Source organism: Suricata suricatta, chromosome 1 (assembly GCF_006229205.1).
Source record: "Suricata suricatta isolate VVHF042 chromosome 1, meerkat_22Aug2017_6uvM2_HiC, whole genome shotgun sequence".
In the NCBI taxonomy this organism is placed as follows: Eukaryota; Metazoa; Chordata; class Mammalia; order Carnivora; family Herpestidae; genus Suricata; species Suricata suricatta.
The window spans coordinates 182,390,787-182,416,497 of NC_043700.1; the positions used below are offsets into that span (position 1 = coordinate 182,390,787).

At 39.3% G+C, this 25,711-nt stretch overlaps 1 protein-coding gene across 9 annotated transcripts in view; it reads left to right on the top strand.

Moving 5' to 3' along the window:
• Positions 1-25,711, top strand: part of LDB2 (LIM domain binding 2) — a 376,577-nt gene that overhangs the window by 270,969 nt on the left and 79,897 nt on the right. For all 9 annotated transcript variants that reach the window (XM_029948404.1, XM_029948414.1, XM_029948408.1 and 6 more), the window contains exon 3: positions 23,343-23,515. In XM_029948404.1, the coding sequence (XP_029804264.1) occupies positions 23,343-23,515 (173 nt within the window). The remainder of the gene's footprint in view (positions 1-23,342; positions 23,516-25,711) is intronic.

Consider the following 25,711-nt stretch of genomic DNA (forward strand, 5'->3'; position numbering starts at 1 on the left):
TTACTGTCGGCTTTCTGATGACATGTCTTCCAGGGCAGTGCACTGAGAGCAAGCACAACAATGTCTGGCATTGTTCTACTGCTGAACAGGGAGAGAAGAGACTAAGATGCATCAATGAAAGTCAGGGGTTAGATTTCTAATGAGGGTCAGACCTCACCTGCTCTAGGGGACCGATGTGTGTTCTGACTGGAACGCAGTGGTTCGGGACAGTGGATGGGAGGAGTAGAATCCTAGGTGCTCCACCTGCTTTGTGACTTTGGACAACCCACTTAAGTCTCACCTTCCTCATTTGTACAAATGGGTTCATAGCGGTCGTTTGCTCATAAGGTTGTCCTGTTGATGAACCAAGATAAGACTCAAAAGTTTGGTTCAAATATGCAGTGCCTGCCCTCTATCTAGGGGCCTTGGAGCACCTCAGTACCCTGCCCTATATCAACCTATAGTGGAATAACAGTATTGGACAAGATGATCTTCACAGACCCTTCTTCTTGAGCTGTTTTGCGCTTCCAGGACAGAGCAGAAGAGAACAAGGGATGCATGTAGTCATGTGAGAAGCAGGAGTGACCTGCCTTCCTCAGAAGCTTCAAGGCATTCTTTATGATAAAGGCTGTTATCACAGGTGAAAGGGCCTGGGGTCCTTGCCTGGGTCAAGAAGTGCTTCCCATTGCTAAGAGAAGCCACAGAAACTAGGAGGCTTCAGGGCTGTGGTTAAGCATCTGTGAGTTTTCAGAGTGGTTCAAACTGGTTCCTACATGAAAACTATCCTTTGTATTCAGAAGACTGTACTGCACAAGGATGTTATTGCTTTGGGTTTTTTCCCACTTGAGAAGCTGATATATTCATGGATGAGAACTTAGTGGGCATTGGAAATCCTGACCTCTGGGTCTACCTCACGTCTCCACCAAATATATATCCACTTTGCTCTGTCCCTGGTATGACAGGGCTACAGCAATGAGATGGAGACTTGTAGTCTTCCCTTCAGAGAACTTATAGTCTGATGGGGATCAAGTACACGGTTCAATCCAGTGTGAGATATGTGCTATTGCCAGAGAGCAGAGAGAATGGCAGAAACACTATGAGACACTGGCTCCAAATTCCTGTAGGTGGTTCTTAAAGGGTACATTAACCAGTAATGGCGTTCCAAGCACGTGGAACCTCATGAACTGAGAGACAGGAATAAAGTAGAGCTCTGGGGTTCAGAGAAGTTCCATCCAGCTAGAACCAAGAGTGCATGTCTGTCTGTGATGGGGGGTGGGTGGATAGTAGGGACCCAGAGAGAAGCAGGAGAGGATGAGGAGAAACAGAGAGACAAGGAAGTGGCGAGCACGTAGGTGGATGAGGTAAGCAGGGACCAACCAGGACAAGAAAGTGTCTTACAAATCCTGTGGAAGAGTCTGGACTTCATCTTGAAAGTAAGGAAGGCAGCACTGAAAGATTTCAGAGGCTACTGACTTCGGTTGGGTGCAGTTGGCAGATGGTTAGACTAGATGATCTTGAAGGTCCCTGTATATTTCACACATCCAAACAGATACTATTGTATACTCTTTGAAATGTTCTCCAAAGAAAGAAATTACTTCCTATGTTTTTAAATCGCCAGTTGTATTTTTGAAACCTTTATTTACAGAATGCGTCTATCTAGCAAAACTTTCTAGGAAGGTTTGGATGACACCATATTGGGTGTAGCAAGGATTCTACTGTGCACAAAGTTAAAGAAAACTGCAAGAGACTCATAACTGTCCTGCACAATAAAGAGAGATGGCAAAAGATAGATGATTGACTGATGGATGGATGGATGGATTTTGGAGTCAGGTGTTTTAGATGTGTTACCTTCACCTGTCTGAGCCTCGGTTTCTTTACCTGTAAAACTGGAATAACAATAATACCTATCCTGTAAAGTCAGTGAGAGTCCTGGAGGAGATAGTACATGTGAAAAACTTAATCTAATGCCTGGCACATGGTAAGAACTTAAGTATAGTTAGCTGTTAGCCTAATTCTCAGTAGTAGCGGTAGTAGTAGTAGTAATTGTATTGGCACCTTCATGAAGCTGAAGATGGCAGAGAATTTGTTGTAACAGCAATGAGAGGCTGTTGCTACCATTTTATTACTAGTTGCAATGAAATCTCTTCTATTGGGACACTGAAATTCAAAATCATGACTATTTGATTTAGTTATGAACTTCTTTTCTCCTGGGACCAAAACCGGATTGCTTCGTAATCTGTGTAGGATATGTGTGTGTGTGTGTGTGTGTGTGTGTGTGTGAAACCCTTTAAAATACATCTATGTACACATTTTAAGTACTTTAAGCCACTTCCTAGGCACCTATGCCATATGATCATTGTAAATGTAGTCACATTGCTTTATTCAAGCATCTCCAAATAGCACTTAAATTGGTAGCACTTGATAGTCATTGATTACAAAGAGCATGTTTCAAAGCAATAAAATGGCAATATTTGCAGAGCATTTTGTCCTTTCTGGTTATTTTACATAACCTTTTTGTTCTCCTTGCTTTCGTCGGGTTACTCTCAATGAGTGTAATTTTGCTAAATTCCTAGCAGTCATCATGGATTTATTTATTCAACAAATAGTCACTGAGTGACTGCTCTGTGCCAGGAGGCAGGCTGGGAGCTGGAGATTGAGAAATGGACAAGAAACAATGGTCCTCTCTCTTGCAACTTACAGCCAGAGTGTTGGCTTTGGAATGGAGCAGTAATAATCTTTTGGAGATGTTTAGAAGTATCTGGAGGTACTTAAAAGACATAAACATGACAAAATGAGACATTGATAGAGTGATAAGTTTGTTGGAATTAGGCCATTATAAAGGATCCCAGACCTTAAGACAAAGCTTTTCATGACATTGTTTTTGTAAGGTTTTGATTGAGTCTCTAAAAGTACACAAATGACTCTGCACATAGAGATTTGCATGTTTTCCCCATTAATGCATGCTTTCACCCCACACCAGATCCATAAAATTCCCTCTTAGTTCCTCAGTAACTTGATACGAACATTAACAGAGAAAACTGAGTCATACTGAGCTGTTACCAAAAAAAAAAAGTCATAAGAATTTAAAGCTGAAAAATATTTAAATCCAGATCTACTCCTGCCTTCCTCAAACTGGTGAATAACTTGTGTCTGCGGAGTAAAAGATGAACTCTAAAGCCTTCATCCAAAACTGCCAGATGAAGTTAGCCAATAGCTATTGTTTTTTTGATATTTTATCCTTAATCCCCAAGGCCTCCTGAAGACTCAGGGGCTTTTGTGTGGAGGGAAAATTATACAAAAGCTATCGCCGTAACTTGAAGCTCTGCCTCATCTCAGTACCTTTCCTGGCTTTCTATTTTTAAAGCATACATCTATTTCATGTATGGCATTCAACCAACACTTCTTGAATGCCTCCTGTGTGCCAGACATTTATAGTTTTTGTTTTTATCTTTATTTGTTCCCTTTGAAATATCTAATTCAATCTGTGGTTTCTCTGAGTCTATATAAGCATTGACCATTGGTTCTCCAACTGCCACTGGCCCATTCATCTAGAAAATCAAAGTAGCCTTTCCTATCAAAAGCTAGTTTCACTGTTCCACTGATTATTTCCTGGCTGTATAACCAGAAGAAAAGACTTATGGTAGGAAAAGGTGGAGGCTCATTATATAGATCTGTTATCTACTTGCCTAGCAGTCATCATCTGTCTTAACTTCAAAGCACCTCCATTTGTACCGTTGAAATATGGTTCTTAATCTGTATTAATTTTGAAAACACTTTCTTAAATTTACATAATTTATTTGGAAGTGAAATTGTTAGGAGAACTAAAATCCTTTCTCTGATTATTTGAGGTGGACTTGATTTTTATTTTCTTCTCAATGCATATCTTCTGATATCTGCCAGGATTCTTCCATCCAATCATCCCATCATCATGCTCTTGCTGAACCTTGTTCTACACACTGGGGCCCAGACAAAGACTCAGGCAGAGTTCTTGCTCTCAAGGAACAAGATACATTGGGGGTTGCAGAAAGGGGTCCACTAAAGATTTCGGATATCTGAACCTGGACACTGGACAGTGGCTTTTGTCATTGAGCCATTTGTCATGACATCAGAGGCCAACTCCTCTCTCTCTTGAATTTAGAACATTATATAGAGGTACTGTGGCCTGGAATTTTGTCTCAGTATTGCTATAATCACTCTGAAATCCAACATGATGCTGTACATATAGTAGGAGAGTGAAAAGCATTTGGGAAATTGAACTGAGTTGGAATCTGTTTGTTACCTTCCAACTATTTGTCAGTAATTTGAGAGAATACTAAGTGATACACTTTTAACCGTTAAGATCTGAACCAACTGGGAAATAAGACAAAAGAGATGGTGCATATAATAGATACCATCTATAATTGTGGTATGAACAGTTATTGGTGAACATGGCTTATATCAACAGCTATACACAGCTTTCCTAATATTATTTCTAAAAACATGTAGACCCGCCTACCTAGTCATCAGTGTCACCTTCTCGTTGTTTAGGACAGAGTCTGCCCTGGGGAAGGTGAGCAGAACACACATTCCCTGTAGGGCTTGTCTACAAGAAAAGAAAGAGGAAAGATGCTCATTTCTCCTCTTGAACTTGAAACTCGTATAAAATTTTCACTTCCCTGATCCCCCCAGGTGGCATGAACGGAAAGGCAGAAAGAGATGGGTAATGTCACCTAATGAAGATTAATTCATAAGGGAGAACCTTCAAGAGTCTGAAAAAACATTCCCTGGGAACATCAGTTCTCTGTTGATTTGGAACCTACTTCTTACCTATTCCCTGCTTGTGTTCTTCATGTTTTATTTTAGTCTGTTCTAAATGGCCTGAGTTTCTTAATTCTTACAATTCAGAACTTACTGCTTTCCCGTCTGATTTCTTTTGCCTACACCTTCCACCTATAGGCTCATCCCTTTTTCTGGATCATATCTGCCTGGTTTGGCTCCTAAGCCCAGTCTACCTGATAAGCCCTGTCCCCTGGCTGTTAGAGACTCAATACAATAAATAAACACACTAATTGTATGGCTATTGTGGCAAGCATGGCTTTAGACATTGAAGGTGTAGAGGTGATTGAGACAGACGCTGTCCCTTCCTTTGTAGAGCTTTTGGACAACCAGGACCTGGAAAGATGTAGCAGACAATTACATCCCATCCCTGAACACTCTTCAGGAAGAGACAGTAGTGCATCTGACATAGAGAGGACCCTCCCCGCATTGGCTATAGACATCACAATGGGAAGGGGAAGGGGGTGATGGTTGTGGAGGGTGCACTGTGGGGAAGAGCACTGGGTATTATGTGGAAACCAACTTGGTAATAAACTATTTAAAAAAATAAAATGTGCATTTAAAATCCTTTCAATGGTATTTCCAGGGCTGATAAGATGGTTATTCATAATATTTTTATTTACTATCTTGATTTTTTTTCTTTTAAATTTTTTCTATTAACTTCCCTAAAAAAAGGAAAAACAAAACCAAAAAAGAATAAAATCTTCTCAAAGTTCCATGCAGTCAGAAAAAAAAAATCAAAGACATCCACCAGCAGCTTGCAAAAACAAGAGGGAGTTTTGGGGGTTATAAAACATGTGCTTGACAAGTGATATTATCCGCTAGTGAGATATTGTTCGTATCTCCACAGCCTGAAATTGCACGAATGATCACCCTGGTTATCAATTCATACACGCTCACAATGGCCTGGTGGCTCTGGGAATTACCTTCGTGGATTACTGCAAATCCCTCATCTCCAACAAATTCATCATGCAAAGTCCCCACTATAATGAACCGTGGGTAAAGCTCAGCACTCAATTGTATTTTAACATGTTAAGTGGAGTGTGGGTAGTCTCAGAAACAGAACAGTTTGGGGATGTTAGAAAAGAGACTTCACCTTTCAGATCTGTATTGCACAATTATCTTGCCACGTTGGCTCACCGCCGATAGGGTTGTTTGGAATTGAAATATCTGCCCTCTCCATACAAGTGCCATTAGGGGAAGGCTCCCACTTGGTGGGACCATGTTCCCTCGGTCAAGGTCTGCGCCCTGGAGTAACCAGCAGGGAAAATGATGCAGACATTCTGGCAGCTTGGAGGTGGCCAGCGTGTTAGCTAGTAGTCAGCAACAGTAAGTGGGGGGTTTTTGCTTTGGCTTTGTTTTCTGAGAACCCCATCAATTCTTTTGACAGCCCATTGTGGAGATATCCGTGGTAACTGAAGGCTATGAGAGACTGCACCCCAGGACTTGATGCCATGATCATTCTCATCCCTGTTAACCAGGGCAAACTGTAACATACCAAACACAACTTAATGTCACATTCACACAGCTCTATGGATGTGTACATGTGTGCATCTACACGCATACAGATATGAACATTTATGCACACTATATGTGCATACCATATACACACATGCATATAAGGGGGGTGCTGCATGAGCTAGCTAGTCCTGTGGATACAATCCTAAAATGTGGACCATATGCATCTGTCCTTATGGAACCTTCATACTAAGAGGACAAAGAGTCAATTTAAATCAGGCAGAGTGTCTCTGAAGATGGTCTGGGGATCGCTGGAATCTAAAGCAACTGTGATACTTGTTACAATTTCCACACCATGGCCCGATCCTAGTCCTATTGACGCAGATGCTTTTAGGAGTAAGACCTGGGGATCTTTAGCCCAGGATACTCCCCAGGTATAATCTGTTTGAGAACCACTATAATGTGATAAATCCTATAAGACAGAAGTGTATGTTGTCAATGGAATTTGCAGAAAATATACCTAACCAGCAATGCCTGTGGAAATCAGAGAGAGCATCCTGGAGAAGTAGTTCCCAAGTTGGGAGCTGAAGAAGAGAAGTATCCAGAAAGAAATAAAGGAAGGAATTCTCAGAAAGAATGCCCAGCAGAGGAAAGCCAAAGAGACAAATGGAGAGATTTTTCAAAACATACGACGCTTAGTAACTGAGGGACTCCAGTCAATAGAGACGAAAGTGTACTTCCTCCATTTGTAATGTTTCCAATGTAATAAAAGACAAAAGACAAGGTTTTCCTTGGCATCCTGATAAGCTACATACATTTGTTTCATTTCCTCTTCTTGTGCTCACTTCTTTCCAATAATGACAACACCATAGAAACCTCAACTGTTGTTTGGATGGTTTGTGGGATCCAGACCTCAGATCTGGAAGAACCACTTCTATGGGGTACTCTTAAGAGCTGAATCTCTGACCTCATCCCAGCACTATGGCTCCCACCAGTGAATTGGATGATTTCACATTTCCTATACAGAACCAAGAATGCCCTGAGAGAGTGAAATCTCAAACACCTCCAAACTGATGGTCCATTTCTCCACTGGATTCTACCCACTTCTTAATTTTATGTGTGTTCAGGATACAGCTTTCTGAGGTCAATTAAAGTCAGGAGGCGATGTCGGCTTGATTTAGTAAAATTGGATTCTTTGTCTGCCTTGGGTTTATCTCCTTGGGCTGAGTTGTCATTTGAATTTTATGTTTTTGTCCTTATTTCTTCTGACCATTTTTTTTCCTCAGGAAGGGTTTTCAGTACTAGGCTCGCTCTATCTGTTTGCAAGGAAGGTGTTTGTTTCTATAAAGTGCCTGTCCCGTCTGATCTCCATCATCTTTATGGTCTTGCATTCTGTCACTGCAGCTCATGTCTGGCTGTGGTTTGTTATGTTTTGACAGGAGTTTGTTATAAAGCTAGGGATCACGTCTCCGGCTTTGCCTTTCAAACTTTCTTCTTTACGGTATCCATAAACCCATGCTGCTAAAATGTTCCCGCTGAGGAGGGGGTGAAACTCTAATAACAAAAGCCTTGGGGGTAAGGAAAAAAGAAGAGGGGGAGGGGATGGAGGGAAGGTGAGATGAAGGGAGAGATTTTTTGAAGAGATGTTTGAGTAGCAAGGTACATTCTAGTAGTCACTCAACTGCAAACAAAAAGAACACATACAAATTCCAAAGGTTTGAGAAAATAGTAAGAGAAAGGCAAGAGAAATGTTCCTAGGTTAACCTGCCCTGCTTTTTCTTTGGAATCTTGGACAAGTCAGGAACTGTGGAGGAGTAAATGAAATTAGTCCTGGATTTGCAAGGAAGGAAGGAAGCACGATGTGAGGACCATGCACTGACATCTGTAAATCTTCTAACAAGCATCTTGCAAATTCCTTTTGGAAAATGCTTAGAATCTTTTTTATTTTTTATTGTAGATGGTGGAATGTAGACAAGATTTATATGATCCTTGATGTGTTGTCTGTATTTTAACCTTTCTTCTCCTCTTCAGTGAGCAATTATTGAATACTTGCTGTATGCAAAGACTCTTACTGTGCCTCCCTAACTGTAAGATTTATTGAACACAGCTATGTCCTGGGAGCTTGGCGAGACATTCAATGTACTTTTTCTATGTCAGTGAATCATCAAGATCATCTAGAAAGAAAATCATACCCATGGAACTAGCATGTGACCAGCCACCTAGGTGCATGACACGTGTGTATTTATATGGGGTCGTGGGTGGAAGGTAACAGATAAACAGGACAAGTGGATTCATTTTTTAAAAATGTTTTTTATGTATTTTTGAGAGACAGAGAGAGACAGCGCAAGCAGGGGAGGGTCAGAGAGAGAGGGAGACACAGAATCCAGAACAGGCTCCACCCTCTGAACTAGCTGTCAGCTCAGAGCCCAATGCGAGGCTCAGACCCATGACCGGCGAGATCATGACCTGAGCCAAAGCCAGATGCTCAACCGACTGAGCCACCCAGGCGCCCCAAGTGGATTCATTTTTGTTAACTGTCCTAAATCATGGCTCCCTTAAACACAGAAGTGGGATTCAGCTTTGTTTGTTCGATTACAAAACCCGTGTTTTTTGCACAACCCTAGGCTGATTTCTGTTTAGCCACCCAGCGAGCAAGAGAGTGGAAGAGAGTAGAGCCAGTTCGCTTTACAGAAATGTCTGGGGACCTTTTACTTGAGCAGGCAGCAAGGTGTGTGTCCCTGGTGTCCTAGCCTTGGGAAAAAGTGGAAGATACCATCTCTGGCATCAGAGATGCCTCCAAATCCCAAATGCAACCACCGTGCAGCTCCAGGACCTCACCAAATCTCTCCTCCAAACTTTCTGGTGGCCTCGTCTTCCTGACTCCCAAGCCCACTCCCACACGGGAGCTTGGCCAAGCATTTCCGTGGCTCTCGCTTCCTAGGACTGACCACCTCAGTGCTTCCACACACACGGGGTTGTTTCTTCTTCCCTGCACCTCTGTTTGAGAATATGCCTACCTTTCTTTCCTTCCTTCCATTGGCTTTCCATCTCCTATCCTTTCTTCCTCTTTCTAGATTTTATTCACTATGTGTTGAGCGCACACACACACACACACACACACACACACACACACTCTCAATACTCAAGTATTCTCCATGCTATTTAGTTCTTATGGCAAGCTGTTAATAATAATAATAATAGGAGTAGTAAAAATGATAATAATAATGAGGATACCATAATAAAATGACTACTATCAATGGCTTAAAGAGTCTATCCAGTCAATAAATATTTGCTAACTGCCTACTATGTGTTCCACATTGCTCTCAGTTCTGAGAATACAGCCAGGAGCAGACAGATTAAATTCATCCCTTCTTTGAGCTTATATTCTTGTGAAGGAGGAGGAAACATAACAAAATAATATCGTATGAGTAGTGATGAACGTTATGAAGAAAAATTAATTAGAGTGTGGGGATAAGGTTTAGCCAGAAATGAGAGTACTTTGTGAATGATTCTATGTGCTCTGTATGACGCCCTTGTGAGGCTGGCACTGTTCTTGTCCCCACATGACAGATGAGAGACCTGAGGCCAGTATGATTAAGTAACTTGCCCAAGGTCACATCGCTGCTTCGGGATAGAGCTGGGATTCAGTCCAGGCAGGGTGGCTCTAGTTCCACAGTCTTGACCGTGTGGCCCTCTCCAGGGAGAAGGTCAGACTCGGTGAGGCCTGGGAGGAGCAGGGACAGAAGGGTCCCTGGACCTTTTTTCTTTTTTCTTTTCTCTTCTCTCCTTTTCTCTCCTTTTCTCTCCTTTCCTTTCCTTTCCTTTCCTTTCCTTTCCTTTCCTTTCCTTTCCTTTCCTTTCCTTTCCTTCCCTTTCCTTTCCTTTCCTTTCTTTTTTCTTCCCTTCCCTTCCCTTCTCTTTTCTTTTTTCTTTTTTTTCTTCCTTTCCCTTCTCTTTCCTTCTCTTTTCTTTTCTTCTTTTTTATATCAGTTCTTAATAGTGACAGAGGAGGAAGGAGGGAGCCAGTGAGAAGCCAGAGCCATGGCACATTGAGAAGCAGGGGCCCTGCTTCCAGTGCACGTGATCCATGTAGCTGCACGACACTCCTTATCTCCTAAAAATTCCCTCTCCTCCCAAAGGCAGTGGAGTGCAGACATGGCAGACAGAGGCCATGAGTGTCATTTCCTCTTGGGGAATGGAGCCACAGACCCCTCACTGAAAAGAAACGGGCCAGTCTCAGGGAAGGGACTGTCATACAGCAGTGGACTGTGATGGGGGCTCTTGATGCTATCTGGCCCACAAAGAACGTGACAGGTGCGTCTGAGCACTGGTGACTAGGCTGGTACCAAGGTTCAGGCAAACCAGGCCCGTTCCAGAACTCACAGAAGGCCCCGAGGCTTCCTTCTCTTGCCTGAATCCTCCAGCTTCTCTGAAAGTCTGAACGCAGCATGAGAGACTCCAGCAGCTGGAGTCCATGCGGTTTTATCAAACTTGGGTGGGTGTGTTTTGGCCCTTACGTCCTGCGGCCAGAAAGACTGTGCAACATTTAATTCACTGTCAGAACGGTTGCTCCTTTTCTTGTAGACACAGTCTAAGGGTCAGAAGCACAGCCCCCAGTGGACTTCTGTGGAATGCGAAGCTGACCCTTTTTACTACTTCTCTTTTCCAAGGATTTTTACTTCCCTGTAAAGGGCCCCTGGAATGCTGACTGGGCGTGCAAATGGAATGTTTCTTTCTCTTTCTCTCTCTCTTTTTTTTCTTTCTTCCTCTCTGTCTTTCTCGGCTTTCATTTTTTTTCTTCATTTTTAATTTTTTTAAAAATTTATTTGTTTTTGAGAGAGAGAGAGAAAAAGAGAGCAAGCAGGAGAAGGCCAGGAAAAGGAAGACAGAGGAGCTGAAGCAGGCTCTATGCAGTGAGTGCAGACCCCGACCCGGGGCTGGAACTCACCAACCGTGAGATCATGACCTGAGCAGAATATAACAGTCAGATGCTTAATCAATCTACCCACCCAGTTGCCCCTCTTTTGTTTTCTTTTTAAAGAAGCATCCTTTTTTTTAATAAACTTCAAATGTTCATGAATTGTACAAAGATAAAATAAAGGAGAAGCCCCTTCTAAGTGGTCTCTGATGGGATGCTTTTCTTACCTGCAAAATTCAAAATTAACTTTAATCCCCAAAATGAATCTTTCAAAATAATTACTCTCTAATCCTTAATTATCACAACTAGAGCATTCAGATGTGAAAATTCCAGAGATGGTCCCCTAAAACTTATTTTCTTCCTCTTGTGGTTTTGATTCCCTGGCCCTAAACCCTGAAAGTGGCTGTGCCTCTGTGTTAGAAACCTGCATGTGCCCATGACCAGCCCGAACTTGGCAGACTGTCTAAATAGACATGCCAGGTCCACGTTCATCCATGTGCCAAACAACTCTTAAGTAGCTGTTTACATCGTGAATGTGCTGTGGTCCTGAAATGATCAGGGAATGGTCCCTCCCTTCAGGGAGCTACAGTCACTGAAGGAAAGATGATAAAATCAGTGATTACAGTGCAGTAAGGTAAGTCCCATGGGCCACGCAGAGATGGGTGGTATGGGGGTAGTGACTTTCACTCGTGCTTAGCAGAGTCAGTTTCTGTATTCAGCTCTTTACATGTGCGGTGATGTTATTCATGCCTGTAGCTGCTTGCTGAATTAGTGAGTATTCTATTCCTGTTTGACAAATGAAGAATCTGGGGTGTCAAAAGCATAAATCATTTGTCCAAGTTCACCCAATGAGTAAATGGCACAGCCAGTATATGCACCCAGAGGTTTCACTGCAGCACCCAGGTTATAATCTTGCTCAGCCAGAGGACATGATGCTATAGACAAGTATGAGGATGTTTCATATAGAGAATGAAGCAAAATAGGAGGATCTAGGACCCCCGAGGTAGAGGATGCTTCAGGGGCAAAAGTTTTGAGGACCTCAGCAAGGGGACACTAGAAATGGATGGGACTGAAAGGGAGTCACGAGAAAGGTGGTGGAAACAGCCCGTTTGTTAAATTCTACAAACCTTTCCTTTGACTTCAAAATCCACTTTAAAAGGTCAGATTTTATGAGCTTCTATTTTAGTGACCACTTAACACCGTAGAGGGAATGTGTGGTGTGATATCCAGCCCGGAGGGAAGGCCGCATTCCACCCAGGTCTGCATCCCCCTACGGCGGAAATCATCTCCCGGCATTCATTGCTAAAGGTTGCCGAGCGCTGCTTTCTATTAAGTTTGGAATCACACACATTTGTCTGTTTTTCTGGCAACATTTCTCTAACCCCACTGAATTGTGCTGATATTAAAACACAAAACTGAATGACTTGTGGTATCCCCATGGGTTTGAGTTTGAGATGGCCCAATAAATCATATTGAAATAATTTCATAAGAATTCTTGAAGTTTGGCACTTTTGAAAAATCAAGGAATGGCGTTCTCTCACTTCTCTTTCCTGGGGCCTTTTTTTCCTTTAGCCAAGTGAATGGTTTGGGGTGAAAATTTTTTTTTTAAAAAAACCTGCAAATCACCTGGAAACCTTAAATGTGGATGATTCATTCACAGCAACAACTACCTGAACTGGAGTAACTACTTAATTTCATCATCTATATGTAGATAAAGCTTTGAAGACTTGACAACTGCCACTGTCCCTCTGTAAGGGACACACTTTGTGATCTGAATGGCAAAAAAAAAAAAAAAAAAAGTAAACCTTGACAATATTCAGTGCTGGTGAAGTTGTGAGTGAAACACGTACTCCTTTCAGGGCTAGTAAGGAGTAAATTGGTCACAGCACTTGGAACCATGATGATTGGTAACTAGTTAAATTTAAAAATATATATATTTTCCTCTTTCAGTGTCTGCCCCATTGGAAAGAACTAAAAAACAATCCCTGCATCCCTCAACGTGGGAATATCTAAATGACATGTGAAATAGTTATACTCTGGAATAGGATGCAGTTTTTAAAATTAATGAATTAGCCTCAGAGCTCAAGGATATATTATTGAGTAGAGCAAGACAAGTTCCACAAAAATACATTTATTATGATGACTTCTATGTAAAACAAGACAAAAAGCACTCACGTAAAATGATATGTGTTTTCTATGGGGACATATATTTGGAAATAAATGTATAATTGAAAAATCTAGAGGGCTACCTAACATACTGATAACAAAGATGACCTAGGGAGGGGGGAAGTCACTGACAGTGATGGGTACAGGGAGGTCATGGAAACATTAGGACTACAGTAATTGTATTAGTTAACCCGAGCAGCTTAGACAAACGTATCTTGAAATGTCAGTGGCTTAACACAATAAAAAAAAGTCTTTTTTGCTCCAAAGTTCAAATGGGTTTTCCCAGTATGTGGCAGCTGTCCTTCTCAGCAATTCGGGGACCCACGTTCCTCCCGTCTCCTGGCTTTTCCATCCATGAGGTTCCATGAAACCATTGCCAGGTCTGCAGGATCTGGTGATCAGAGGTGGGGAGGAGCGTGCCAGTTATAGAGAATGATTTTGCTTGTCATGTCTGGAAGTCGCAGTTTTCTTCTGGGTGTCTGCTTGGTTGAAAAAAGTGAGAACAATGGAAATGCCCTTTGGACACTGGTTGCAGCTCCCTCATGTGGCAGCACCCAACTGAAAGGGTGAAATATATTTTTGAGTTAGAAATTGAGGTCTGGCTCTTTGCTTGGAACAAGAAATCAGATCTAGTAAACAGTGATTTATTAAAAATTAACAAAAATCAAATTTAGGTATAGAAATAAACCAATGCGGGTTGATTAAAAACAACACACATCCTACTTTATCCCACATTGGCTCCAGCTAGCTACGCAGTTTTATGTCTCTGCAGTAAAATGAGAGTGTGGAATATAATCATGGATAACATAATTATCATTATTAAATAACTGTTAGTATTTTGTATTATATTTTTTCCACATTTGTTAAGTGCTATTCATAATCACTCATCAGGAGCTAATCAGTATCACCGTGAGTTGAGACCATTCCTACTCACATCGGAGAAACATTCTAAACACATCCTTGTTTTAATGGCATTTTTGAAACATGGAACTATCTAGGGGTACATTTTTTAAAACTTGGGGTACCTAGGTGGCTCAGTCAGTTAAGCATCTGACTTTAGCTCATGTCATGATCTTGTGGTTCATGAGTTCAAGCCCTGCATCAGGCTCTGTGCTGGTAGCTCAGAACCTGGAACCTGCTTCGGATTCTGTGTCTCCCTCTCTCTTTCTCTGTTCCTCCCCTGCTCTCTCTCTTTCTCTCTCTCTCTCTCTCCTCCTCCTCCACCTCCTCCTCCTCCTCCTCTCTCCCTCTCTCTCTCTTTCTCATAAAGAAAAAAATACATATATAATTCTCTGGAATTAGAGAACGCTACTGGGAATCACTGAACTAAACTCGAGATCTTCTCTGGCTCTAACATTCTAATCTAGGATAGTGCCTTATATAAGGCACCACTTGCATGGGTATTTGTTAAAGGAATAAGTGAATTGTAAGTTGAATTTATGCAAAAATTTATACAAAAATACACACATGTGTGTATGTGTGCACGAGAGAGCAAGGTTTATATGGACTAAAAACATTATCCAGTATTTGAAAATATATTAATAGATAGCTTTCTAAGGTAATTTAGACAACCAATTCAATAGTAACCAAGAAGGCATTTGATCAAATTAAACATCCATCAGCATAAAAAAGAAGAAAATAATAAAAATTAGAAGAATAATTTGATTTTCTTCCCATTATAAGTAATATGATCTAATCTCAGATCAACATATTATGCTTCCCTAATCTTAGAGGCACTCCCTGAAAAATTCAGGGGGAAAAAAGAACGCCTATTACTTCTCTAATTATTTAATATTTTTCCTAGAAGTTCTCTTCTAAACCTTACAATAAGATGAGAAAGTAATTATATAAATATATTGGAAAGAAAGAAAGGAACAAAACTATCAATATTTGGGAATGACAGATTTCGTCACCTAGAAAACTCAAAAAAATTTCCGAAAAACTATGAAAGTTAATAAGAGCATTCAATTAAGTGTCTGTGTTCCAAATAGAAATATAATGAAAGAATTACATTAATCATCAGTATAACTAAAATATTTAGTAATTATCTTAACAAGAAACATTAGTTATTTACATATATAAAAAACTATAGAAAACTACAGAATCATTTTGTGTAGAAATATTAGACTTACACAAATAGGTAAACATTTCATGTTTCTGTATGGGAAGATTGGGTATTTTAGAGATGTCAAATCTTTCTTAATAAATCAAATTTAATTTAATTAACCTCCCTCCAACTTTGGGGTGGGAGGAGGAAGAAACTTTTCAAAATTATCATAAGGCTCATCTTGAAGAATAGAACATAGTTATGAAAATGTTGAAATAAAAATAATACAGAGGGCAGAAACAAATCGATCAGATGTAAACTGCATGATAAAGTTTAGATAACTAATAGAATAACGTATTGTCACAGAAAGAGAGAGAGACAAATCTATGTAATGGAGTAGTTCACCCAGACAAGACCCTCTAAGATATAAATATATAATATCTGGTCTAGGCAGCAGCCCAAATCATGGGAAATACGCCATGCTCCCTAACACATGCTGTTCCCTTGGGCCCCTGTTCCTGACTGATATCAGTTCATTCTATAGCTTAGGTCTTTCTCTAACACTTTAATGACCCTGTACCAGGTCCATAAGACATCAGTAACTAGAGCATGGCTTTATTCTGTGAGTCAGTAAAGGATTTCAATTTCCTACCCAGAGGATGTTGAGTCATGGTAGGAAGTCCAGCCATGGCTGTGGGCCATTCTGCACTATGCTATTGTCAGTACCTTGGATAAAGGGGTAAAAGAATTTTGCCCACAATGAAAGGCACACATCTGAAAGAAATACCTTGTGGTATGGTTGGCAGAGTCAGAAACCAGTATTGCCTGAATATGCCAAAGTATTTGTTGAACTAAATGAGATGAGGCAGCCTTTCCTGTGAGTTTCTACAACTTGAAATCCATAAATCCATTCGTGAATTGCATCTACTCATTTGTCAGATATGTGATAGATCCTAATTGTGTGTCAGATAAGGGATAAACAGAACAAGATGGAGCCAGGGCACACATCTCTCTTGTCCTTAATTAATGAATTAACAGCTTTAAGAATTGCTTGATCAAAAGCTCTCTAAGATGGGATCTACCGTGGACATCATTGTCTCTCCAGCAACTAGCGCGAAGTGGTGTGGGTAAAGTCTTAGTCAAGTTATTAACTGTTTGATGGATAGAAAATGGAAGAAAAAATGCCCATTAGATTTCTGGGAGGATCAAATATTTTTTGTGGAGTTTTGGGATTTTGTTGGCAGATGAATAATGCATATAGAAGAACAAAGTATGTTCATCAGATCTAATCCTTGGCTAAATTTTTTCAATGGTATCTCTTTGTACTAAGAATAAATTGCAAGCCATTTGCCATGGCTTAGATTGCCTCATATACTCTGGTCTTGCCTTTTCTTTTTCTCAGCTCATCTCATTCTCCTTGACTGTGCACTGACACACTGCCTTCTTTCCGATACTGTGACACACGGAGCCCATTCAACCCAAACTCATTCCTGTCCTAGGGGTTTTGCCCTTGCTGGTGCCTGGATCTGGACCTCTTTATTCCCACATCTTATGGCCCTGTGCAATCAGAAATCAGCTCCCTTGTCACTTCTCACTGCTGCCTCCCAGGCCAGCCAGTCTAAATCAGTTTGCCTTCCCTCTCCACAAGTTTATTCTGCCTCTCCACTGGACTGCTGTTTATGTCCAGCACCTAGAAAAATGTCTGGCCCATAGTTGTTGCTTCATAAATGTATATTAAATGGCTGAATCTTTGAAATAGTAAGAGAGGTAATCAGAAAGAAGGTATTTAAATCAAGTTGCTTTGGTTGAGAAAAGAAGCAAAGGTGTTGGAATAAAAGATATGTTAATAAAAGATTTCAAATGTCAATTTATTAAAGTAAAGGTAGTTTGACCTGCTTTCCCTTCAAGAAAAAGGAATTTGCCTTGAATCTCTATCACCTCCATTTAATTTGAAGCCTGTGTTACCCTTTGTGTAGGCTATTTATAATGTTAATTACCGTAGAAGAAATCACCAGTATTGTTTATTTCACTAAGAAGAGTATCTCCATTTACGTTAGTATAATGCATTCACTTATTTCTGAATACTGATAAGTTTAAGTTTAACGACTCATTGTGTTTATTATTTATCTCAGTACTTGAATTTCCATGTAGATTTCTGAGGTACTACAGCCTTAGAACAACTGTACAAAACTACCCAGATTCAGATGACCAACTTATCATTATCGTTTTGCAAAAAATGTTTTTTTGAACTGTAGTAATCAATGATTTTTTCATAATTAACTTTACCTAATTAAAAACAGAAATATGTGCTTATATGGTTTTCTCTTTCCAATGAGGAGAAAAATGATTAGTTAAGTAATTGCTGAGTGTTAAGTGGTAGTAATACTAATACATCTTTTTATTCCACATTTTATGAAAGGGTTCTCAACCCTTTTCATTTTTTTGAAGTGAATTGTCTTAGAAAGATAGAAATTACAGGCATTTAGAATAGTAAATTATCACCCCAAGTCAAAAAATCATAACATTAGACAACATTTTCTTGAAGAACTTGGAGAACTTCAGAGCACTTAAGATCTGCATATTAGAACTGCAGTTTGGCAAGGGAATTTACACCTAATAAACTATCAGAGAACTAGAGATTCTCAAGATAAGGAGGCATTGCTATGTTGATTTGCCCAGAAGTGCTTGAGTATGTCTGTTTTACCACAACCTTACCAGGTTTATGTTTTTATCTTTTCATTATTTTGTATTTTGATTACTAGTTTAAACATTTTCCCGTACAATTATTTTCTACTTATGATTTCTTTCAAGTGAACTACTTATTCACATGCTTGAGTTAAAAAAATTATAGAGATTAATAGAGATGAAATTCTCAAAAGAACAGGTGCACAGTAGTTTATATCTTCTCAATGATTAAGAGATCCCAGCATGTACCATTTGGTTTCTAAATGGGGGAAATCAGCTAATATCTGTAAGTATCATGTGGATGTCCTAATATCTATAAGTAACACCTACAGGAAAATATAGGAGCTAGATAATGCTCCATTGCACCATCCAACTCCAATAGCAAGAACTTCTGGAGAATGAGGGTCAATGGTTGGAGTAAAACAGAACAACCAAAACCTCCCAAGGAACTAGAATTCAGAACTCAATATCTAAATTAGCTAGGAATATAATTTTAGCTTTTTCTAAATGTCTGCCTACAACATAGAATATTATTTAGACATATACTTTTCAGGCTCCTGAATAATTTAATCTGCCATTTTCTTGTCTTTCGTAAGTACATAGATAAACGATATATACTGTATTCCACCTTCCTGTATTTCACTCACAGCAAATCTTTCTCTGCTATCATTCTCACCGCACTCCCCTTCCCAACTTCAGGAACTTTGACCTGAAGGTACAAGAAAAGTGGAATTTCTTTTATAATCTATGATGGTCTTCATAGCTATTCAAGAATAGTTGAAAGAGGCAATCTTTTTCATGGGAGCACAGTGTAGTTTTAGGTAGATCAATGTTGAAATTATTTTTAATTCCAAGGATTAAAATACAATGTAAAGTGTAAGTATAGCATATGAATATGACAGTATAAAATCTAAATAGATTTGGAGTTGGTGCGCCTGAGGAGTTAGAGGACCACCAGATTTAACTCTGAAGTGTTCACTGATTTAAAATGATTTATATGAGGCTGTGCAGTGTGGTTGCGCGATTTACTAAATTAAAAGGACATTTTAATCTTCTCAGTGCTTTAGATATAATCAAATTTTACATTGAAATCAGGATTCAGAAGAAACTGGCATAAAGTTCAAAATTACAAGTCCATGTTTTTAATCTATTATCACATTGTATTATAGATACTTACATATTTCTTAACTCACTTGTTAGAAGTGAGTTTGAAAGAAAGAACAAAAATCTCTTTTTGTGTGTCCAGCACCTGCAAAGGAACCTTATACCTACTATGGGCTCAATGAATGTTTATAAAAGAAATCAATGAATGAGTTATACAGTGGTTTCCTTAAGCACATGTGATTTTTTTTCCTGCTTATTTGTCCCATTCACTGCATATTATCTATATACTGCTTGTGGGGTGTGTGTGTGTGTGTGTGTGTGTGTGTGTGTGTGTGTGTTATATTTTGTACTGTACTCCCTTGTAGAACAAAAACTCTTTAACAAAGATAGCCTCTGTGGAATAATGGCATCCAAAGATGTCTGGTCCTAGTCCTGGGTGCCTGTGAATTGTTGTCTTGTGATTATAGACTATCCTGGATTATTTGGGTGGATCCAATGCAATCATGAGGGTCCTGAAAAGTTGAAGGGGGAGGCAGAAAGGAAGACTCAAACCACTATTGGTGGCTTGGATGATGTAGGGAAGTGACATAGCCAAGGAAAGCAGGTAGCCTCTAGATGCCTCCAGATTCTTTCCTGGAGCCTCTAGGAAGAAACCCAACTCTACGGACAACCCTGATTTTAACCCAACAAGACCCAGATCAGAATGTCAGGAACTATGGGATAATCAGTAAAAGAGAGGTTATGCCAGTCAGTGTATAATCATTTGTTACAGCTGCCATAGAAAATGGATACAGTCTCTGACACACCCTTTGTATCCTCTTCAGCTACTAACACAAGATGTTGCACAAAGACTCAGCTACCTCTCGTAGGTACTTTTTGTCATTCACTTCCTTTTTCACATTAGTGTTTGTTATCCCAGCCATGCTAGAGTAGGACAGAATTTATGAGGGTTCCTCTGTTTATAAATAACAAAAAAACAAACATAAACTGACGTGAGCAATAGAAGCAGGGTGCAGATGCCTCATAAGCAAGCCCTTCCAGAGACAGGGCTGGCTTTCAGTCCTAACTATAATGAGGTCCCCAGTCAGTCTACGAAGACACCCTGTCTCTCTTATCTGCTTTCCTCTGCATACAAGCCTCTGTGTTTCTATAATTCACAATTTTAGGAGCAAGACTGCCCCCCTCTATCTTTCAGAAAAGGATTCTGATTTGCCCATCTTTGTAGCCTAGGAAGTTAGTTGCAAGGGTGTTATGCTTTTCCACTGTTGCATGAAACAGTTATTGGCTAAAAATACAAACTTTTATTTTATTTACTCATGATTCTGCAATTTGGGCAAAGCATTTGGGGGAGAGCTCATATCCGCTTTATGTGACCCCAGCTGGAGGCAGCTACCTGGAGCCCAAGGATTCACTTTCAGGATAACCTCACTCATGCGAGTTGGTGCTGGCTGTTTGCTGGGAGTTCAACTGGGGGTGTGGGCTGGAAGACTCCGCTCTTAATGGTTGGGCTTCTCAATGTATGGCTGTCTTAGAGTAGTTAAACTCTGTACATAGCCACTGACTTCCCTCCCAAACACAAAGTGGAACCTTCTAGGCCTTTCTAAGAGTTAGCCCAAAACGAAAACAAGGTTATTTGTGCCACACTCTATTGATTAAAGTGGATCACAGAATCCCTCCTTTAAGGAGAGGAGACTACGTCCTCCAACATGTAAATGTCGTGGTCACGGGTCACTGGAGCCCCCAGGAGCGGGCTACCACAGTAGATGATAGAGCTCTGTGAGCGATGGTCCACATGGGACCGGGGGGAAGGCGGGGTCTGTCCCACAGAGAAAAGGGACTGAACACAAACCTCAGGTATCCTTAACAATCAGTTCCGAGAGCGCCAGAAAATGGTAAATAAAGCAGAGTTCCATTCCCGCCAGGCATATTTACGATATCGTTTGTACATATTTTGCAGTTGGCGAGGTAATTAAAATTTAGGTTTACAGTTAAGAAGTCACAAACTTTTTCCCTATTCAATTTTTTTTCTGTGAATGAAAATGAGGATAATATATCACAGATGTTACTACAAAGGAATTAAATGGTGCAGGGTCCATAATGAACAAACTATAATGTGGCTAAGCCAGTGGTGTTTATGTGGAGTAACCTTTTTAATGTGACAATTCCTTGGATATTGTAGTGGAATATTTTCACCCTACATCTACATTTTTGTGGTTTGTATTTATTCTCCACAGTACAGAACCCAAAATGTCAAAGTACTGTTTTATGGAAATTAGTTTTAGGTTGGAATATTTGAAATGCATTAAATTAATTTTATCTGTTTAGCAAAGTACAATAATAAGGCTTTTTGCATAACAAAGTTTTCTTTATAGTATCAGCTGTGTATATTTTTAAAGACATGGTGGACTCAAATCACTCTTGTTTGAATTTTATATTTAACAAATGAACATGCGCTCTTGGGGATTAAGCGGTATTTGGAAAATGTATGTGTAAGGATTATTTAGAATGAAATTGCCAAAAATCCTGGAATATTTAGCACACACTTGTTGATTGATTTTACTGCGATAAATACAAAGCAATCACAACTATGTAAATTATGCAGTGACTAGTCATCCACAGCAGGATTCTTTAGAGATTACTTCAGAACACAGTTTGGCAGGATATTCTTTTTATAGTTTTTTTTCTTTTCAAATCCATGTACAAAAGAGATATAGATACATATGGAATGGATTAATACTGATTCTTTTAAAATGAAATTAAACATTTTAAAACATTCAAGTGAAGATTGCATGATCTTTCCTACTGAAGCTCTCTTTGGTAATTTATTTACCTTAAATATTATTTTTTGTCTTTCAGAAGGCATTATACAGTGAAATGTAAGAGATTTATTAAAAACCTTGGATCACTTGAGAGTGCTTTAGTGCTTTGCCTTAAAATCTGCACATAGGCAAAATTCCTGATATTATGAGTTGGGATTTTTGGTATAAGAGGATTTAAAATCTCTGCTAAAGCAAGGGCTTGTTAGGTGTTTCTAAGCATCATATACCAGAGAGACCCAGCTACTTACCACTCGTTCAAACTAAAATGGGGCCGGACAGGACACATACAAGCAAATTTAGACCCAGTAAAAGGTATCAACTTTTCTTAAAATTGGTCTTTTGTTCTAGAAAGAAATCTTATCCAGCTCCAGAAGCAGATATAATAATCAATATTCACACAGGTATAGACCTCTTTGTATATTCTGATCCTATCATTTTTTAAAGATTTCTAGTCATTAAAGCAATTGGAGACATAGTATTGGAAAGAGCAAATGTTTGCAGATTTGGAGTTAGAGACCCCAATTGTCTACTTATAAGTCATGTGACTTTGATACAGTCCTAAGAACCTTTTTATTTTTTTGCATAATAATCCTGTTGGGTTCCAGTTCCTTACTGTCTTGAGGTTGTTCTGAAGATCAATGAAATAACAGCAAAATACTTTGTACACCACAAAGCATTACGTTATTAATATTTACATTATTACAAATGAAAGATAATTGGATGACTGGTCTATAAACAGTTCACTGAAAAATCTAAGTCAATTGGATGTTTTTTATTTTTTTTTGAAAATATGTTCACTTGGGTCTTTGGGGTGGCTCAGTCAGTTAAGCCTCCAACTCTTGATTTCGGCTCAGATCATGATCTCAGTTTGTAGGTTCAAGTGTCCCATTGGTCTCTGTGCTGGCAGCACAGATCCTGCTTGGGATACTCTCTCTCTTTCTCTCTGCCCCTGCCCCACATCCACGTGCGCTCGCTCTCTCTCTCAAAAATAAATAATAAAATAAACTTTAAAAAATAAAATATGTCCACTTAGAGGATACTTATGAGTCCCAAAGGAGTCAATGCTTCTGTTCCTCTTACTTTTAAAGTGCTAACCCTTACATTATCAACCTTCAGTGGACACAGAATCTGAAGAGATGAATGCACAGTTATTCTCTGAATAGTTGGAGATTTCATTTTACTAACTGTAACCCAGAAGGGTCATGGTTGTTTATAAAAAGAAAGAAATTTGCCTGGTTTGATTGGTTTCCTTAGATGATCAATACCCTGTTGGAGCTCCGGAATGGTGTGGGGTGTGTGGGACCATTGGATATTTTTGTTAATGGTTTATTTCTCTGTGTTTCTCTCCCAGCTATTGGCAGGACCCTTATCCCTCGTTACTTTAGCACTGTGTTTGAAGGAGGGGTGACCGACCTGTATTACATCCTCAAACACTCAAAAGAGTCATACCACAACTCATCCATCACAGTGGACTGCGACCAGTGTGCCATGGTCACCCAGCACGGGAAGCCCATGTTTACCAAGGTACAGGACACCCTCCGCAACATGGCTTGTTCTTCTGTGGGTGTATTGAAGGATAATAATTATGGTTTTCGTCTGGAACTCTGAGCTGATTTCCCACATCTCAGACACTTTCAGCACTATGAGTTAATCTCTTTTGCTTGTGGCATGGCTAGACTCTTGGTGAACACTGTTCTAAGATGTGTGCATGTGGTACATAGCACTTGAAAGTCAAGTATGATTAAGCCTCAAAACTCATAGGGAGAGAACTTTGGCTGCCTGTCAAACCCAGGTTGCTAAATTAGAAATTTGACTGTAATGCAAAGAATTTTCTACAGCTAAAAGAACATTTCCCCATTGTTGTGTAATCAGTAGATGTGTTTTGTTTCTAAAATTAAACACTTTTTAAAGCTAAATTTAAATGTTAGCAAACAGGTAAAACTCAACTGACTATAACTCATCTAGTTGTAATCTCTAGGGAACATAAAAACATAAATGAAACTAGAGAATTCAAAGTTTAAAGGTTGTTTCCCCAAATTCAAGGAAGTTCTATAGTTGGTCGGTAAGCAAGTGAGCACAGTAGAGCCAAAGTTTGGTTGTGAGAGAAAGAAGCACAGGGGAAGGGTGGTGGATGGAGGAGTGAGTGACACATTCTTTGAGGGAGAATTCAAGGACCTTGAAGGATGTGAAGTGAAAGAGAAGAGACAGAGAATCAACCTGGTCTATACACTCTACACCTATGACCCTTCCCATCCACAGACAATTGACATATGGAACATCCCCCCTGGGCAAAATCCTTTCTAGAACACCACAGACAATCCCTTTATATATATGTGTGTGTGTGTGTGTGTGTGTGTGTGCGCATATATATATATATATATATACATATATATATATATATACACACATATCCTTTATATCTTCTCCCAAGTAGAAACATTCTTAAGAACAAATATTTAGCCAGAGATTCTGACAAACAGAAGTTTGTTTTAATGAACACTAGTTCATTGCATTTTCACAAAGACTCAATATGAAACTAATTTGTAATATTAATGATAGCAGCTATCTCTTTTGGTTGAAAACACACATGATGATCTTCTCTTTATAGATGAGAAGTTGAATTATCAGGGTTAATTGCAAAAAGCCCAAACTACCACACTGAAGATGTGTTTGTTACCAGTGCACAATTTAGCTGAAAGAATAGAAATAAAATGTTTATCATGTAAAGTATCCATTGAACTTGTTGGTGCAGCTTAATGTTTCTGGTGCTCACAGTGATGTAAAACACACACACACACACACACACACACACACACACACACATGCACACACACATAAGGGCAAAGGAAATAGTTATAAAATGCAAAAGCAAATCATCAAATGTCATTGATCTTATGGTATCTTGATTTTGTCAATAGACATTTTTAAATGCAGGACAAGAGCTGGGTTTTTTCTCTTTATTCTTTTTTAACAGTTGAGCAGAAAAGAAGGTTGCCCATCAGGGACAAAGAATATTCCCACTCTACACAGAAGTCCTTGCTGGGAAAGAGTTTCTTTGTGTGGAAAGGAATGATCCACTAGGTGACGGTGTAATCGGCCCATGTCTCACTTCATTTTGGAGATGTAAAATATTAACATAATCTTGTATATTAGATGAATAATATAATCTATTTAAAACGTTACGAAATCAGAGCCCCACAGAGAAAAGCTTTCTTTGCTAGCTCATTATTGGGTATTTTTTGGTTTGTTTTGTTTTTGTCTAGGTTTAGCATTATATTTAGGTAATCAAGAAAAACACACCAATTCCTTATGCTTTAAAGGAAAATAGAAATCCATGAGAATTAAATAAAACAGCTATAATGAGGAAGCCACTTCCAAAGCCTATAGCCATTGAAAATAAAAATACATCTTGTGGCAACCCTTTCATAACACATAAAATAGTTTGTAGAAGTAAAATAATAGAATATTTATAATAATTTTATTATAAATAATTTTAAAATAAAATATATAACATTTTATATACATGTAAAATATATAATACAAGGTATCCCTATCATTTATATTTTCTCAATGTCTTTCCTTTCAGGCCAAAGCTGTTTCATAAATGAGCATAGTCAGTTGCTCTGAAGATAAGGTGCTGTACAGTCAGAACTGGTTTTAAATTTTAAAAACTCCCATTTTTCTGATGAGTCAATAATAAAGTGCTTTTTTTCCCATTCA